Genomic DNA, 19,558 nt, shown 5'->3' with positions numbered 1-19,558 from the left:
GGCTGGTCTTGAACTCCTGACCTCAAGTGATCTGCCCACCTTGGCCTCCCAAAATGCTGTGATTACAAGCATGAGCCACTATACCCGGCCTCAGCTTTTATTTTTTCGGACCAAAAGTTTGCTCTAAAAGTGTGTTTTTCCAGCCAATTAGAGTTTGTCAATTATTTGCATACGGCGAATGTAATAGACAGTCTTTGCCACAAAAATAACTGTTCACATGTGTTTGCTTTGCTGTTCACTGGCTGACAGGGAGACACACCTTGCCTCAGAGAACCTTAGAGAATAGTGGGGTCGCCAGAGATGTAAAGAGAGAATGGTTGATAATGAGGATGGTGTGAAAGATGCATGCAAAGTTCTGACATGGTTCTTTCAGTGGTACTTAATTCTTAACATACTACCTTCTAGAACTTTTTTCTCTTTTTGGGAGTCAGGGTCTTGCTCTGCCACTCAGGCTGGAGTGCAGTGGTGACACAGCTCACTACAGCCTTGAACTCCTAGGCTCAAGTGATCCTCCCGCCTCAGTCTCTTTAGTAGCTAGGATACAGGCACATACCACCATCCCGGGCTAATTAAAAAAATTTTTTGTAGAGATAGGGTCAGATTATGTTGCCCAGGCTGGTTTTAAATTCCTGAGCTCGAGCAATCCTCCCATCTCAGCCTCCTGAAGTGCTGGGATTAAGTCATGAGCCACTGCCTGGCCTGAACCATGTTAAAACTTGAACATCTAAAATTTGGTTTTGCTTCTCTATAAATGAAATTTCCTTGGTGTGTATCAACTTTCTTCTTGCAATACGTCACTGAACTGTGACTTAGTTACTTTCATTAAAGTCAGTGTTTCCCAGGATGTGGCTACATACAGCATAGTGGTGTTCAAGATGCCTCTGATACACAGGTATAAATCTGTTAAGGTGTCTACTTTTTTTGTTTTTGTGTTTTGTTTTTTTGAGACAGAGTCTCACTTTGTCACCCAGACTGGAGTGCAGTGGCAGGATTTTGGTTCACTGCAGCCTCTGCCTCCCAGGTTCCAACAATTCTCCTGCTTCGGCCTCCTGGGTAGCTGGGGTTACAGGTGCCTGCCACCATGCCCAGCTAATTTTTATATTTTTAGTAGAGACGGGGTTTCACCATGTTGGCCAGGCTGGTCTTGAACTCCTGACCTCAGGTCATCCATCTGCCGCGGCCTCCCAAAGTGCTGGGATTACAGGGGTGAGCCACCGGGCCCAGCCAGGTATCTATTTTAATGTATAATAGGAAGATACTAATTTTCCACTTATGATGATAAAGTTTCCTTCCAAAGAAATTTAAGTTTAAATGTATTTAAGTGGAGTGATGTTAAGAAAGTAATAGCCCAGGGACACTCCGCTATGGCAAGATTGTGCAGACTGTATGCAGGGGAGGATGCCTGCAGAGGAGAAACCATCTACCTGCTGCTCCCAGCAATCATCAAGCAGCCACGTGCTCCACACTGAGATGAACAACGTCTCCCAGCCTGGCATTCTGGGCTCTTCTGGCAAGTCACTGTTCATTTCTATGTATTTGCTCAGAGCCACTGGCCTTGCCCTCTCTAGACCTCTTGGCTTCCTGATCTTCCAGATGCCACCCTCACTTCTGGAGGCCACTGCAAAATGGAAGAATCTTTCCCATGAGTCTGTTTGAGCTTGGGAGAGTTTTTCTTCTTCCTGTTGTTGTCGTAGTGGTTGTTGACCATTTTCTCCAGCGCTCTGGTCTTGTGTATGCTTGTGTCTGCAGACAACCTGTTAATCATGAACAGCTTTGTCTGGTACTTCCTGCAGATGGTTCACACAGAGAGGAAGACTGTTTGCTCCTTAAAGTCACTGTTTTCAAATTTATAAGTCCTGTGCATTGGACTATGAAGTGAAGACAAAGAGAACAGAGTTCAGCCCATCTAGAAAGGGCTGTCCTTCACACCCTGGTGAATTGTGGCCTCCTCCATACAGACTCTGTGACTACCTCTGGCACCGAATGCATCGCCACCTGTGCAGGGAGCACTTTGCTTGTGTCACCACTCCCTTCCGCACCGACCTCATTCTTCCCTGTATTGCAATTACCCTTTTATGCATCGTCTTCCCCTCCCAAGGCTGCATCTGAAAGGCAGTGGCTGCATCTTAATCTCTCAACAAATATTTTGAGCATCTGCTATGTGCCAGGCAGTGGCCTGGGAGATGGGCAGTTGGAAGTGAATGACGCTAACAAAGTCTCTCCTTCCCACAGTGTGTCATCTTTGTATTCCCCAGCATCTATCATAAGTGTGTTAGTTATCTATTGCCGCATAAGAAATTACCCCAATACTGAGCAGCATAAAACAATGTATTCCTCTTGCAGTTTCTGAAGAAGTCGCGGGTTTTTTTTTTAAAAAAAGCCAAAATTTTGTTAATTTTTTCAGATAAATTTTGCACACACATATGTCTATATAATCTGGGAGGACTCCAGGGACAACTTAGCAGAGTAGTCCTGGCTCAGGCTTTCTCAAGAGGTTGTGATGCAGGAGGAGCAAGCCCCAAAATTGGAGGGTTCTTGGCTTTGCCCAGGAAAGAATTCCAGGGTGAGCCAGTGGTGTTAGTAACTTTTATTGAAGTGGCAGTGCACGGCAGTAGCAGAGGTGCTGCTCCCTGCAGAGCAGGGCTACCCCATAGGCAGTGTGACCAGAACAGGAGCTCAGAGGCAGTTCTAGAGGCCTATTTATGCCCATTTTTAATTATATGCAAATTTTGGGCAGTTTATGCAGAAACTTCTAGAAAAAGGGTGGCAACTTCTGGGTTGTCAGGTTATTGCCATAGAAAGGGGTGGTAACGTCTGGGGGTTGCCATGGCAATGGTAAACAACATGGCACTTTGGTGGGTGGGTGTGTCTTATGAAAAGCATCTCCTGCCTCGTCCCTTTTTTAGCTAGTCCTCAGGTTGGTCTGGTGTCTGAGCTCTGCCTCTGGAGTTGAATCTTGTGTCCTCCCTCGATTGCAGTAAAGATATTGGCCAGGCTGCCATCATCCAAAGCCTTGACCTGGCAGGAGGATCTCCTTAGAGGCTCACTCACCTACATGGCTGTCAGCCAAAGCCCTCAGTTCCTCACCACATAAGCCTCTCTGTGGGCGCTCATGACATGGCAGCTGGCTTCCCCTCAAACAAAGGTTCCAAGAGAGAAAGGGTGAGCCAGAAGGATGCTGCATGTCTTTTGTCTCAGTTCAGAAGTGACACATCATTACTTCTGCCATATTCTATTGGTCACACAGACCAAACCTGGTACAACGTGGAAGGGGGTTGATTGCAGAAGGTGCTGGGATTGTGGGGGCTATTTTGAAGGCTGGCTACCAGAGTGGGGCTTTTCCACAGTGGATGTTCCATAAATGCCTGTTAAAGTTTTTACCCCTACAATCCTTAAGTCAAAAGCTCTACTTTTATTTTTAATAGACTTTGTTTTTTAATAGTAGTGTCAGATTTATAGCAAAGGCAAATGGAAAGTACAGAACATTCCCATATACCCTGCCTGCCACCCTTCCCATGCACAGCCTCCCCCGCTGTCAATATCCCCACCAGCATGGTGCATTTGTTACTATCAGTGAACCTATGTTGACACATCGTTATCTCCCAGAGCCCATCATTTACATTAGGGTTCACTCTTGGTGTTGAACATTCTGTGGGTTTGGCCAAATGTCTAAGGGCATGCATCTACCATTACAGTATCATACAGAAGAGTTTCACTTCCCTGAAAATCCCCCGTGCTCCGCCTGTTCATCCCTCCTGCCCTCCCAATCCCTGGCAACCACGGATCTTTTTACTGCCTCCATAGTTTTGTTTTTCCCAGAATATCACATGGTTAGAATCATACGGTATGTAGCTTTTTTAGATTGGCTTATTTTACCAAGTTAATTACTCATTTAACATTCCTCCATGTCTTGTCATGGCTTGATAGTGTATTTTTTAAAAAATTATTTTTAACAAAAAAGTAGGCATACGTTTTGCCCTGGCTTTGCTGATAGGATCATTTTGGAGTGTTTGTAATCTTCTGCTAAGTTTAAATAATTTGAAAGGTTTACCCAGCTAACATGCTTCTGCCACTTCGAAAAAAAAAAAGTCCATAAATGTGTTTTGGGCAGCCTTTGTGACTTGTCGTTGTCTTAAATTGTCTTCTTTCCCTTGCAATCATCCTCTAAGGGCCTTGCCAGATCATTCATGTTCTGCTTGTCTAACCATTTGTGGGAAACCTCTATTTGAAACCCTCATTATGTTCTATTTAAAATATACTTGGTTTAATGCACAAAGTAACCAAGTCTTGCTCAAAGAACTAAACTCTCTCAAAAGAAGGTCTGTGTTCTGCGTGTTGGTTGACTAAGGCACCTGTCACAAGTAGGTGCTTGCTATTAAATAGAAGCCTCAGGTAGAGGGCCAGGGAACTATTCTTTTTAATGGGGAAAAAATAGACATCATTGCACGTTGACCCACTCCTACAGTGAACTAGCAACACATATGAAGATGACAAAGGCAAACTTGAAGTTAACAGTGTTCACGGCTGTGTGATTTTCCTTCTCCTATTCTGTCATGAGGCTAAGGAGACAGCAGGGCTCAGAGCAGGAGAGCTGAAACTACCACCATGAGAATGAAACCAGTATTTGTATAATATTATTCAATGCTATACCTCCCACTCTGACTCTTGAGAGGAACAGAGTTTTCTCTGGTAAGTTGCAACCAGACAGCTAGTGGCTCTCACCAGAAGGAAAAAAATAAAAGAAATGCTACCAGGAGCCTACATATTTAGGAGCAAAACCCTTTGTAGAGCCTAGTGTATGGTAAAAGATGGAAAATCCCAGAAAAGGTTTAGGGTGAGTTAGAAAGATGTGCTCTATTTTGTCTTAGCGGAAAATCAGCTCAACTCTTCAAAACTTGCTAATGTAAGGATGAGTGAGAATAGTCATTGGATTTGTATTTGACAACTTGCTCGACACTGCACCCAATGTCTTATGGAAATATTATGTAATAGCTCTGTTTAGCTGGTTTAACAGCAGTATTTGTAATAAAATGAAGTCAATGAGTGAGAAAATGTTCCTTATATAACAATACCTCTGGGGGACCAGGGCAGTGTGGATCCTAAGGTACCAATAGTCACAACCATTTTCCTTGTGGTCATAAAACCTCCTGAGGCCAAAGAGGTAGTAATGATACCTGGGAGGTGATATATAACCTTTGAGGTATCCTTGCAAATGGAAACCTATGAAGGAATTGCAAACATGGTACTATCCTTCAAGATGTTTTCTAAATATCAATTATTTTAGCCTCTCTTGACAACCTTTTTCTGCCCACTCCAGTTAGTGACACTCCTCTCCTCTCCTTTCCTTTTTCCTTTCATTTCCTTTGACAGTCTCACTGTGACGCCCAGGCTGGAGTGCAGTGGCGTGATCTCAGCTCACTGCAACCTCTGCTTCCTGGGTTCAAGTGATTGTCCTGCCTCAGCCTCCCAAGTAGCTGGGATTACAAGCGCGCGACACCACACCCAGCTAATTTTTGTATTTTTAGTAGAGACAGGGTTTCACCATATTGGCCAGGCTGGTGTCGAACTCCTGACCTCAAGTGATCCACCCACCTTGGCCTCCCACAGTGCTGGGATTACAGGTGTGAGCCACCGTGCCTGGCCTTAGTTAGTGACACTCTTGAAGTGGGGACAGTCCTTCTGGAGAGGGGTCTCACCCACAGGGGGTAAGGAACAAGCATTAAAGGGGATAAGCATTTTTTTAAAAATGCCGTCCCCACCCCCCGCCCCCACACAGTGATTCCTACATGCCCTGCTAACATCAGGGAGAGGATCCCTTCTTTCCACTTCCAGTCAACAGAGCAGCTGGAGGTCAGTAAGCCTCTGCATGGGCCATCTGAGAAGGCCACCTTGAAGGACAAGTTCAGCTAAAAGATCAACCTGGGTCCTGGGGCCGGATTTGCCGCTAACTGACATTTGACATTCTTTATCTGTACAACAAAGGGGTTGAATTACATGGCCCAAAAGGCCACTACAGCAATGATATTTCCCTGTTCCATTTTGAGCAGAAGCTGAGGAGTGTCACAGGATGAGGTTACCATGTTTTCTAGCAAACCTAAATGCAAGGTTGCAAGCTGGTCAGAACTGGCTTACAGATGTGTTTTGTTTACACTCCCCAGTGTTTTGTGTTTGATGAATTAGTTGCCAACACTTAAAAATAGATGTAGAAAATTCTGGATCTGGCCACACCCACCACTCATCCCTGCATAGTAGCCTCTGCCAGAGCAGGCACGTGCCGTTGGCCTCCCCACAGTCCCACTGGGCCCATTTCTCTCATTCCCATACCTCCCCAGCCACTGTAGAAGTTTGAGTTTGCAACTCCTGTTTTAATTTCTCTTTATGTTCCCGGGATCCCATGGGACAATGACACTTTGTAAAGGCCACATATCCAAGACTATTTCAAGGTCTTTCTGCTGCTTGGACTAGCTCAAGAAGAGTTGGTTTTTGTGAGCATGTGAGCTGTGGACATGTGATCTGGCTTGATCATGAACACAGAGAGTGGGAGGAGAGCTAGAGGCTGAATGTGATGGTCCTGGAAAGCTCCCCATCAGGTGGCTGCATTCTAGACATGCAAAAGGGATGTGAGAAGTTCAACATGAACATCTGCATGCATCAGGGAGAGATGAGACCAAAAAAGAAAAGAGCTTATGGGGTTTTTAAGTGTCTTCTTTCCTTCCTCCTCTTACCCTTATTGTCCAGGTCCATGTCACAAACGGCGGGCAAGCATCTGCTGTACCCAGCTGGGGTCCCTGTCGGCCCTGAAGCATGCTGTCCTGGGGCTCTACCTGCTGGTCTTCCTGATTCTTGTGGGCATCTTCATCTTAGCAGGTAAGAGCAGGCCATTTTTGTCCTGGTCTTTTGGGATGAGGAAGGAAGACCTGGAGCTTCCACTCTTCATTCCCACTGTCATGAGCCCAAACACTGCCCTTGTCACCATGGAAACCATAGAGGAAGAAGGAAGAAGCTCTTCAGTAGTATTGCTTGTTTTGCGTGGGAGTAGCTGGCAGGGGCTATGTGAGCTTGTGGAATCAAAGAGACCAGCAGTAGAGACCTAGCTGCTTGGAATGGCTTCTGACTTTTCCTACATCATTGTGGGGCATTGTGCATTACACTGGGCCTTCCTGGGCCTCTGGGGTATGGTTTGCTCTGAGAAGGCTGGGCATTGTCTAAGCTTCTGGTCCTGGGGTGCCATGAAAATAGTTGTGAGGCACTTTGCTTCCTGGTAAACCTGCTGCTCTTTGCAGTTACTGTAGGTAGAATGGGTTTGCCCCAATTCAGCCAGGCTCTCCTTACCAATTTCTATCTTTTGAGATGGGCAGGCGATGGGCTAGGGCTAGCATGTTCTCCAGCCATGGAGAAGGAGAGCTCATGGACTCAAGAAGGGATGGAACAGGAGCCTGTTGGCCCCAGGCTGTGAGCAGCCCAGCTCATCATCTATAGGTAGTCCCTATGAAGACAGATGGTGAAGCAGATGGCTGTAGTGGTCTTCTCCTGACTCCCTTTGAAAGGAAGGGCTGCTCAGTTCCCACCTTTCTCAGTGGAGGTAGGTAGGACTGGACACAAGTAAGGCTGAGGGATCAGTTTATTTCCACCCGACATGTCTCACATGAGTACCTGCCTTACAGCAGGCTCCATGCTAAGTTTGGGGGCACAGCTAAATAGGACCCAGGTGCTTCTCTCAAGGAGCTCCCAGCCTAGGAACTGAGGCAGGGTCATGCAGATAGAGCCCTGCCTCAAGGCAGAATGCAGCGGGCACTGTGATGGGGTATAGCCCAATGCGATGGTGACAGAGCAGGCACATAGAGGGAGGTGTGGCTGCTGCATGAAGCAGGTGGAGTTGGTGGGAGCGAGGCTGCTGGCCAGGCCGAGCTGACTTGGAGCACTGAGGGAGGGGCCCTCGGGTGAAGCCCAGGGCAGGAATCTGGAGGTCTAGCCCTTACAGATAGATGACCTTTTGCTGGAAATTTTGAGGCAAATGGCCAGGACCTCCCCGGTCTTGACTCACTTTCCGTCAAGCGGGACTGGTCATTTGGGTGATGTAATGGGGTGTTCAATGCTGCCTGAGCCTTCAGGTTTCCACACTCAGGGCAAAGACATTGGGGTGGAGTCTGTCCCACCAATGAGCAACCTGAGGGGCGGCCAACAGCAACAATGAGAGAACCTCATGATTCATCCCTGGGACCAGAGGACAGGGGCCAGCAGGGTCCCTCGCAGGCTAAGTGGGCCAGAGGAGGATTTGAACATGTTCTCGGGCTGCTTGGTGAGAGCTTGGGATCTGAGTTTTGTGGGTTTGGCTGCGAGGACCATAACAAATTTCTGGAATGTTCAGAAAGCATTCCAGCCCAACAGGAAACCAGAACAGGGACTTTTAGGTGACAGATGCAGAAAAGCTCTGCAGAACAGGAACTTTTAGGTGACAGATGGGGGTCTGGAGGAGAGGGACCAGGCTGGTTGGGGGTTTGGGGCAGGCCTCTGGAGGTCCTGGAAGGGCATCGTCTCTTGGGGAAGAGAAGACTTGCAGTGGAGTGACGGTTCTCTTCTGGTGTCTGGATGGCTGCCATGTGGAAAGGGTAGACATACTCTATGTGACCCCAGAAGGCAGAGCTAGGACCAACAGGTGGATGTTATTAGGAGACAGATTTCCCTTCAAAATAAAGGACAGTTTGCTAACAAGTAGTGCCGTCCAGTATGATGAAAAAAAGGCTTTCTCCTGGCTTGGAGATTGAATGAGGTTTATAATGATGTCCTGGAAGCTTCAGAAAGGAGGGTGGAACATGGTTTCCCAATCTAATAGAAATGTTGCCATACCTCCTTAGTTGTTCCAGCATTTTTCTGATCATTATAATTATCTTTGAACCTGAAGTTTCTGGGTACCACATTGCCTGTGTTGAAGAAAAATTTGGGGTGGATTGGGACGGAGCTGGTGCAACAATGTCGTACCTGATCTCTTGGCCCTGGGTGTGTGGCCGCTCTTACCTCCCCAGATTCTTGTCTGGAGAATCATGCTGGCCTCTGGGGGAGGTTTGGTGAGGGCAGCATAGGAAAGGGACTTGGCAAGGTGGTGGACAAGTCTGAGGTTCTTTAAGGAGGCTCTGTCTGATCTTAGAGAGGTTTCTTTAGATTGCCTGATTGAAGACCTCAGCGATGCTCCTTCTCAGAGATACCAAGATCAGGGGTCAGGGGAGATCCACAGTCCAGTGTGAAGAAGAGCTTGCCTGGCCTTCTGTTGGGTGTCCTGCCATGGGAGAGGGCTTCCCCTTCTTGGGTAGAACTCACTGTCTGTGCCCAGAGAGGTCACCTTGCACAGGAGATCCATTTAAACCATTCTTAAAACCTCCTTGTCAATGCAAATCTCATAGCTCCTACAACTGGATGACAAAATTGTCCACTGCAACCCAGTGCCATATCTGAATACGGGATTGGCAACATCTCGGTGTGCAAATGCTTACTCTTACTGTTTCCCAGTATGAAAAATCTGTAATCAAACTACACCAAAATATGAGTCTTATAAGCCCCACATGGGACTTCTCTCAATTCATCTTCTTGCCCAAATACTGAAAGTAAAAGGCAAACATGTAACTCACGTTTATGCATTATCCAAGTTTACCTGTTTGAAGGTTAATCCGGCCACCACCCAAATTATTCTATCAATTGGATTCTGCCCATCATCCAACCTGACCAGTGTCCTCCTGGGAGCTTTACTCCGATAATCCCATGCTGGCACTGGGTTCTCTTCCCTTAGCTCATAGCCTTTCATCATCTCCCAAGGAGACAGCAAGAGCCTCCTCCTACCTCCAATACCTCTAAGCTTTTCTATCTCTTCAACACATTTTGATTATTACCTTGGCTGACAGTTCCCTATTATGTTTTCATTTTGTTCCCAATTCATTTTTGAACAGTAGAGACCGTCAGGTTTAAGTTCATGAACTAAAGAATTGAGATTGCCTGGTCGTGTGGCCAGGGGGTCCTCAATCCAGCACTTCAGGCAAGATGTCCTTTGCAATAGAATTAAAGGGTCAGAGGGAGCTCAGTCTTACCTATGGCTCTTCTAGGCAGTCACTGTGGTGACTGGGTGTGGTCATCAGGAACCATCTCTTCTTCCCCTTTCCTGAGACAGCTCTGTAGATAAGTCTGAATTCTCACTGTGGAAACGAAACAGCAGAAAGGGGAAGTGAAAAGATCTGGGATTCGAATGTGGGGTGAGGCTGCAGCATCGCAGCAATGTAGCAAGACCACTGGTCTACAGGGAGAGTCCCTAGGGAAATATGGGCTCCTCCTGCACCTTAAATTAGTTCTTTTCTAACAGCACCAGTTGGTCGTTGTCATCATCATCCTCAACAAGTGCTGAATTTGTTCATGAGTGTTCGGTGAGTGCAGGGCAAAGGGACAAGCCCTAGGAATAAAACATCATGAGATGTAGGCCCTGCACAGGAGGGTTTAAAATCACGAACACATACACCCATTGTCGGGCAATGTGACATAGTTTCTGCTGTTGCCAAATTATACAAAGGAGAGCCCAATCTCTGAGGGCTGGAATGGTTGGGGAAAGCCTTGGCCTGCGGAGAGTTGTCCACCTGGCTTTGAACTGAGTATCCCTTTTTTGGATCACCTTGTTTCAAGCAGGTCTGTCCCTGGACTTTGCAGGAAAGAACAATATGCTCAGAGCCCATGTCCATCCACACTGTAGCTTCCTGATTCTATCACACATCTTGGGAATAGGAGCATAATGCCATCATCCTTTATTGGGACACTCTGTCAGAAACAACCCTGTGAAATTTCACCCCTTGTGCTTATTGTAAGAATGATGTTGAGGATGTTATTTGTTGCATTACACAATGCTGTACTCAGGGAACCCATGCAACAATTATTTTCTGTCTCAGTCATAGAAGGAGTTATGTGTTCCTTGAGGAATTTGTTTTCACCTTATGGAGACTGTGAATCTGAAAGTCTTTAAAATTACTTTCAAGGAGGTAATTAACACAAACTTAAGAGTCAGCTGTCATCCCTTGTATGGGGATATGTGAATTTGAAGGTCATTAAAACAAAAACCTGGGGACAGAATTGTGGTCCACCTGCAGCAAGTATAGAGACTTAAGGAAAGCATTTTTGTGTTAGTCTCATTCCTGGCTTCATTCAGGGTCTTTCTACTTGATCTTCTTTACCTGGATCTCATCTACTTTAATCTTAGTGTAATTAATGTATCCTTGTGAATTGCCTTAATTCTTTATGGAACAAGGAAGGGTGTTATGTACAGTTTTATCTTTAGAAAAATTTCTGCCTATTCTACTTGATTCTTCCAATGCATGATGTTTTTAATATGTGAATGAATGACAGAGACAAGGGAATCTAGAAAATATTTGTAGAAAAAAAAGATGATTATTTCCGTTTTAACCAAGTACCTAATTGAGATGAATATGGAATTGCTACACAGGGACATTTAGCTAGTAGAAGTGGCAGGTGTGTGATTAACTATATTAACACATCTACCATGTTATATACTGCATTGACATTACAGCATTTAAGAAGAATATTGAGACAGGCAGGACCATGTAGACTTCACGCTGGTTACAAGTAGGGACTTTGGAGCCAGCCTGTCTGAGTTGGAACCCTGGCTTCTCTATCACCAGCTATGTGACATTGGCCGAGGCACTTGGCCAAGAACTCCCTTCTCTGAAAACGGGGGAAATCAGCGTACTCCCTATATTAGTCTGTTTTGCATTGCTAAAAAGGAATGCCTAACATGGGATAACTTATAAAGAAAACAGGTTTATTTGGCTCATGGTTTCGTAGGCTGTACAAGCATGGCACTAGCATCTCCTTGGTCTCTGGTAAGGCCTCAGGAAGCTTCCAGTCATGGCAGAAGACAATGGGGAGTAGGCACGTCATGTGGCAAGAAACAGAAAGGAGGAGGTCCACCGTCTTTAAACAACTGGCTCTCGTGTGAACTAATGGAGCAAGAACTCACTCATTACCATGAGGGGGATGCCAAGACATTCATGAGGGTATCCACCCCCATGGTCCAAAGAGCTCCCACTAGGCCTCACCTCCAACACTGGGGATCTGATTTCAACATGAGATTTGGAGTAGTAGCTATTGTTATTGCTGGCATTGGTATTACCACTATTATTAGCATCGTCACTCTTACTTTTTCTTCCTTTTCTTTGCAGTCAATTAACCTTGATAGCATAACCTAGGGTTTAGCCCCAGGTTATCTGTGAAGGCTCTGTAACCTTGGGAACATCACTTTGCTGTCTGAATGGGAGTTCACCCATTTGTAAAGTGAGCAAATTGGGCAAGATTGGTGGTCTCAAACATTTTTTACCATGACCTACACAACCAGTACACACAGATAAGCATAGCTGAGATAATACTTAAATTTGTAATGCCTTTCTACTCTATTCTATTTATGTTTTTTTTAACATGATCACAACTCATTCATTTATTTCATAATTCATGGACAGGATATAAGCTGTAGTCTGAAAAACAATGGGCTACATGATACTTCTATTGTTCTCTGTGTCTTTCGAGCATTCTGGGATTAGCTATATTCTCTTCAGGATATGGACTTTGAGGCCAGACTTCTGGGTTCAAATCGAGGCTATACTATGGAATGGCTCTATCATTTTGAGGCAAATAATTTAACCTCCAAGGGACTTGGTTTTTTCATCTGTACAATGGGTTGATCGTGGTGCCTACCCCATGGGGCTGTTGTGAGGACTGAATTAAATAATACATGAAAAATTAAAACTCTTTCAGTGCCTGGCACGTAAGTACTCAGTAGGCTGGGACAGTGGCTCATGCCTGTAATTGCAGCTCTTGGGAGGCCGAGGCAGGAGGATTGCTTGAGCCTAAAAGTTTGAGATGAGTTTGGGCAACATAGTGAGACCTCATCTCTACGAATAATTTAAAAATGAGCCAGGTATAGTGATATGCACCTGTAGTCCCAGCTACTCAGGAGGCTGATGTAGGAGGATCACTTGAGCCCAGGAGTTCAAGGTTGCAGTGAGCCATGATTGCATCATTGCGCTCCAGCCTCAGTGACAGAGCGAGATCCTGTCTTAAAAAAAAAAAAAAAGTGCTCCAGAAATATTTGATATTATTATTCCCACAATCAGAGACAGTTTGCTTTCAGAATAGCAAAGGATTACAGACCTACTTGTTTAGCCTGAACACCCAGTAACTTTGTCTATAAACAGAACTGGGCTCAGTGCAGTACGTGTCCATATGCACATGTTTCCAATAAACACACAGGGAAGCCTGGAGACATTGTTGGAGAGGTCCTTGAGGTACCGTGACAGCGCAGGGCTCAGTAAGCCAAGAAACAGGAACAGAACAGCATTTCCAGGATTGTAGCTCTTTAGGGGAGGGAGCGATGGAGCCAGCAATGGCTCCACCCATGGCACGGAGATGCTTAGCTTCAGTGGGCGTCTCCTACAACCTCCCTCCCGACTTCCCAGACAGACATGGTGTTGTGCTTTTCCCAAAAAACAACTGCGAGTCACAGAAACCCCTTCCTTGTCCTCCTTGACTTTCCCATACACTGTTTCTAGTTCTTCTTGCAGGAACAAATCATATCATAACAAGGCATTCTCCTCATCCTCACTATTGCTCATCAGTGAGTTGGTAACACCAAGGAAAGTGAACCCAGTTCCTCCACCTTTGTGTCTTTGGGCCCCGGTCTTCACACTCACCATGCTGTATTGCAATGATTGGTTTCTGTTCCGGCTCTCCTCCTAGTACGGGAGAGCTCTTTCATGATAGGGCACCGCACCTTGTTCACCGCTGTCCTCCCACTGCCTACCATCATGTGCCACATATAGCAGGTAATTAATGGAAGGATCAAACTGAATGCCTCAACAGAATAGCCATCCTCCCAACAGGCTCCAGGTGTGAGTAGTCAACAGGATTAGACACCACTCCTGGGGTGGCCTAGCCAGGGGGGAGTGTGCCAGGCTGTGACCATGGATGTTGATATTAGTTTAAATTCTCATGAGACTTACTATTTTTTCTTTTTCTTTTTGAGACAGAGTCTCACTCTGTTACCCAGGCTAGAGTGCAGTGGTGCAATCTCAGCTCATTGCAACCTCTGCCTCCCGGTTTCAAGCGATTCTCCTGCCTCAGCCTCCTGAGTAGCTGGGATTACAGGTGCATGCCACCAAGCCTGGCTAATTTTTGTATTTTTAGTAGAGACAGGGTTTTGCCATGTTTGCCAGGCTGGTCTTAAACTCCTGGCCTCAAGTGATCTTCCTGCCTCGGCCTCCCAACATGCTGGGATTGCAGGCATGAGCCACTGCGTCTGGCCTCTCATGAGACTTTCTAGTGACAATCATAGTGATACACGACCCTACATCCAAATGATGGAATACCATGCAGCCCTCAATGATCAGGTCAGATCTCCTCCTCACCCCATCCCCAGATCTCTTTCAAAGGAAACCATTGCCTAGTGGGCGCTCCCCCATTGCGTGTCAGTGCCACTGGCTTTGTTGGTCTTGTTGCTTCAAGTTAAATGCAGATCTTGTCAGCGATCCCAGTTAGATGTCAGCACACTGGTTTCTGCCAGGTATTGCAGTCTGTTGGATCTGTTTGGCTCTGGACTTGGACATCTGTCATTTATTTTTAACAATCAGCCTGTGCTATCAATCATGTTGGAGCCAGCGTCCCAACCATGTCCCTATAGTCCCCATTCTGTAGCCTGCTGCCACGCGTGCAGTTCCCGAGAGGACATGACCCAGGGCTTGCCAGCCCATGCACGCATTTCACCCCTTGTATCCTGGGAGGTGAGTCAGGGTCGTTTGAAGTCCCCCCAGCCTCTTCCTTAGACTCAGACTGCACACACCTGGGCAGGTCACTGTACTTCCCCTGCCCCCACCTCAGCTCTGTCGGGCTGCCCTAGCCATCAGAGCTTCTCCTGCAGAAGGCACCTCTGTCTCACCTCAGACCCCGGAAGAGGGGGAGGAGAAGGGATCAAGAGCCAGTTGACACCCTGAGTTTCCCATGGAAGATTCCACTGCCCAGGGTGATGCCTCTGACCACGCCCGAGCCGGGTAGAGGTTGGGGGCAGAGACAGCTGAAACACTGCCTGTGAATCTGACAAGTACTCCCTGTTCTCTGGAGCTTCAGCCAAAGCCCTACTTACAGCACTCAGGACACTGCAGAGCACCCATCTCTCAGCTCCATCCCACTGCAATCCTTCTAGGCAAAGAGCCAAATCCAGCCACCACCTGTTTTTATAAAGTTTTACTGGAACACAGACACGCTCATCCATTTGTGTACTGCTTGGCTGCTTTCGTGCTGCAATAGCAGGGCTCAGTAGTCTGTGTGCCTGCAGAGCCTAAAATATTTACTACCTGGCCCTTCACAAGAAAACCATTTGCCAACCCCATGCTAGGCTTCACTGATCACTAATTAGCCCTTTAATCCTTCCTTCCTGGATTGCAAGTTATAGTTTTCAGAGATTTTTGCATACATTGTGTCATCTAATTCTTACAACAATCCTAAGGAATCCAGAAAATAGCTCAGTTTATAAATGAGGAAACTGAGACTTAGACGCATTGCCTGCTCTGGCCCACGGCCCCACAGCTGGGGAATGGGCGCCTGGACTGCAGCTGGGAATGGCATGAATTCAGGGCTTCTCCCAACCGAGCCTCCTGGTCTGAGGCAGAATCTAACACCCAGTGGTGAAGTGCATGGCACCGGAGTCAGACTGCCAGGGTACAAACCGTGACTTTGCCAATTGCTATGTGACTTCAGGCAAGTTTTTCAACCTACCTGATCCTTAATGTCCTCATCTGTAGAGCACAGCAGAAGGGATTACTCTGCCCACTTCGAAGTGTTGTGGTGAGGATGAAATTAATTCATCCGTGTTAACCGCCTAGAACAGTGTTCGGCAGGTGGGATGTATCATTGGTGTTTGTTAAGTGATTTATAACCGGGTGTAAGTGCCACAGACTGTACAGTAATTCAGCCTCGAATATCAAGAGAAACATGTCAAGTGCTTTGATTTCTATCCCAGGAGCCAGGATTGGAGGAAACTTGAGAGTCATCATGCAGTGCCCAACCCTTGCTAAGAAAAGGAGCTTTTCTATTTAAGCAAAAAGAGAAAGGGAGTGGGCTTGAGTCCACCCCTCCCTTCCTTCTGCAGCTTTGCACCTCCCTGTCCATGGCTTGGCCTCTGTGCCTCCTAAACCCACCTCTCCTCTTGCTTTCTGGAACTATCTTCTGCTGGGTGTGCCCAGAGCTACCAGGCAGATTTTGCCATTTACTGGGGGCTTTGAATTTTTACTGGCATGGAAGCCGAGCAACTAATGAGCTCCCGTCCTCCACCCTTTTGGAGAGAAGTTATAAGTTCTGGGAATTTCTGTGACAGTCCTGCAGGCATCGTGTCTTGGCTGACCTCGCCCAAGGCTTGGGGCCCTCTCCCATCAAATCCCAAACAACAAACACTTACCGGGTGCCAACAACGAGCCTAGCACCGAATGAGACACAGGGAGATGGGAAGAGAAATAAAGAGAGGCCCCTGCTATGAGAATCATACTGACTGGCAGAGCAGATATGCATAAAATATGCTATCAAGCACAGGGCAGATCAGAAGCTTGAGAACTAGGAAAACCTGAGGTCAAGTATTTGATCATTTATGAGCTGTGATCTGGGGAAATTGTTTAAACCTCCCTGGACCTCATTTTTAAACACCAGTAAAATGGGGATAACAATGAGTAATCATCAGTATGATGAAAATTCAGTGAGATAACACATGAAGTGCTTTTGCACAATGCCTGGCTTATACTAGGGCCTCAATAAACATTTCCCTGTAAATCTCAGAATAGAGGTTTCTGAGAAGTCCCAGTTTAATTCAGGGAAGAAATCATAGGTGTCCGTTGCTGCCCATCTCTACCTGCTTTACTTGTAAATCTCAGGCCTTGTCCCTTTTCTCTCCTTTTATATATGCATATATATTATTATGGGTTCGGGGATGTATGTACAGGTTTGTTACATGGGTATATTGCGTAATGGTGTGATGTGAGCTTCTAGTGCAAATAGCATCACTCAAGTACTGAACATTGCACCCCATAGGTAGTTTTCCAACCCTTACCCTCCTCCTCTTCTCTTTAACTGAACTGTCTTTCTAGTGACTGCCATCAAGTTCCATCAGATTCCATCTCTGTCTTCGCCAGAATTCCACCTTCTCGTGGCCTCCCCACTTGGTTATTTAACAAACATCATCTCAAATCCAATGTGTAATCGGAAGTCTTGACCTTTCTCTCCCAAACCTGCTTCTCCTCCAGTCCTTTCCATCTCTGTAAATGACACCATGATCTACCTGAAACCAGTGCATGCTGCCAGCTGTATCTCACCTGCCCCCCATGTTCATGCATCAGAAGCCCTGAGGAGCTCCCAGCACCCTGACCTGCACCCCTCCAGTCGTCGACACGTAGAGTTGCCAATGTTCGCCAATAAAAATACAGGAGCCCAGTAACTTGAATTTTAGATAAGCAATGGGTAATTTTCCAGAAAAAGTAGGTACCAAATACTTGGTGGAAGCACCCAGGAGGGAAAAGGGGGAGGCAGAAGGGCTCTCACATTCCTGTCCAGTCTTCAGTCTTCAGGAGGTGGAGGGTGGAATGGTGGGCAGTGGCCCTCCCTGGTCTGTCTCTGTTTTTAGCAGAGCCTACTGGCCCCTCGCTGGGACCTCCAGGCAGATGGTGTGTTTGGTTTTGTTAGGATAATGTTCAGCTTCACCCCATGCTTCCAGCTCGGAGACAGGAATCCCAAGTCTTCCTTTGCCTGTGTGGCCTTCCTCTGTGCAGCCCAGAGTGGCCCGGCAGCTGGCAGCATCCCTGGGTGCCTGCCTTTCTCTACACTCCTTCTGGAGGCCTCATATTCTCTGAGACCCTTTTTGGAGCAATCCAAGGGATGCAGGGAACTGGGGGTAGGGTGGCCCCATGCTGTGTTCCCGTCTCACCCTGCTGGGAAACCCTGGAAGAGGTGCATGATAGGACATCTCCCAGGGTCCCTTGCTGTGTTTCTGTCTGGTAAGAGTCCCAATCTGAGCTCAGCTGTCAGCTAGTGGTGGTGCCAGTAACACTGGTCACAGGGATCCCCATCTCTAGAGGGGTCTCTGGAGCCCCTGGATGAACATGGGGTGGGGCAGTGACAATGGTGTCAGAAGTGACTTGTAGGACGCCAAGGTGCCACCTCTGAGGGTGGGAAGTGGTGGATCTTACAGAGCCCCCACCATGCTGAGTTCCACTGGATGGAGTGCTTCTGCAAAGCACTTTGTTTCTCCTGCTTGTTGTCAAAAACAACAGTCTGGCAGGCTGTCTTCTGTGAGACATTTTCAGTGTATTCTCTGCCAGAGCTTTGGAAAAAGGGCATCTTTCCGGGAGGAGTCAAGGAAAGAAAGGCATTGCTTATTTACCAATTAACACTTGTCCCCTGACCATTGGCTGCGGCCATTTAGCACATCTAAACAAGCCAGTTCCTTGAGGAAGTCAATGACCTTTCAGGATCTATAAAAGTAGTTTATATGCTTTGGCTCAGAAATCCTTTTCTATTTGTCTCCAGGAAATGAGTACAAAGAAAGAAAATGGCATATGTATAAAACTCAACCACATTCTTCATAATCACTCAAAGCTGGAAAGAACCTAAGTGTGCAGTCTTAGAGCGTTGTTTAAAAGACAGTTAACACAAAGGAGTATTATGCAGCCATTTCAAATGTAACTATGACATACATGAGAGAGTGTTTATGAAATTGCGTTAAGGGAAAAAAAGAACACCCCTTAGTGTGTATACACTGTGAATGCTGTTGTGCAAACAAACATATATTACAAAGGGCAAAGGATGGAGGGGAATTTAGAGAAATGAAAACCGTGGTGGAGTGGGTGGGAGGTTTACTGGTACACATTCTCTCAATTTCCTTAATGTTGTTGGGGTTGTTCATAAGACCACCCTTTTAAGAGGTCACAGGAATCTTCTGTCGCCCCGAGAACACAGTCCCCAGCATGGTGTTGACTGCCCTGGTGGAGGGGCCAGCTGGCCTCTTCTAGTCCTTTGCCTGGTTTAAGGTCCCTGACAGCAGAGGGTCCTGGTGCCTGGGAACAGCCAGGGACAGAAGCTGGGCAAGTGCCCTGAGGACACAAGCAAAGGAGAGACAGGGTGACAATACAGTCAGACCTGGGAACGATGAGTTCTGCCCTCAGCTTTGTAAATGGGACGGAGGCCCAGGGAGGGGAAGTGTCCTGCTCAGGATGGCAGAGTGGGACCTGCATCAGAGGCTCCAATCCCCCAGGAATCCCTGCCTCCCTCCTCTGGGGTCTCAGCCGCTCCTCAGATGTAGACCCCGACTTTCTGGAGCCCCACTGGGCTCTTGTTGCCTATTGCTTTGCTCTGCCAATTTAAAAAAAAAAAAAATCTTCAACCTTTTTTGGGCGTAAACTCACTATTCAGATGCTCCAAATTTCCCATACAATGTTTTTCTAAGGTGACTCCCCCAATGGGCCCGACCCTCCTTCCCGTCAGGGGC

The 19,558-nt window shown here is 46.7% G+C and overlaps 1 protein-coding gene across 1 annotated transcript in view; it reads left to right on the top strand.

Moving 5' to 3' along the window:
• The window catches only part of SCARA5 (scavenger receptor class A member 5), a 127,536-nt gene that overhangs the window by 21,744 nt on the left and 86,234 nt on the right, over positions 1-19,558 (top strand). Inside the window, exon 3 of the mRNA XM_034965886.3 lies at positions 6,739-6,867. Coding sequence (XP_034821777.2) covers positions 6,739-6,867 — 129 coding nt within the window. The remainder of the gene's footprint in view (positions 1-6,738; positions 6,868-19,558) is intronic.

The sequence above is a fragment of the Pan paniscus genome, chromosome 7, assembly GCF_029289425.2.
Source record: "Pan paniscus chromosome 7, NHGRI_mPanPan1-v2.0_pri, whole genome shotgun sequence".
Taxonomy (NCBI): domain Eukaryota; kingdom Metazoa; phylum Chordata; class Mammalia; order Primates; family Hominidae; genus Pan; species Pan paniscus.
The sequence above is the reverse complement of the archived record's forward strand: the minus strand, read 5'-3'. Positions and strand labels throughout refer to the sequence as shown.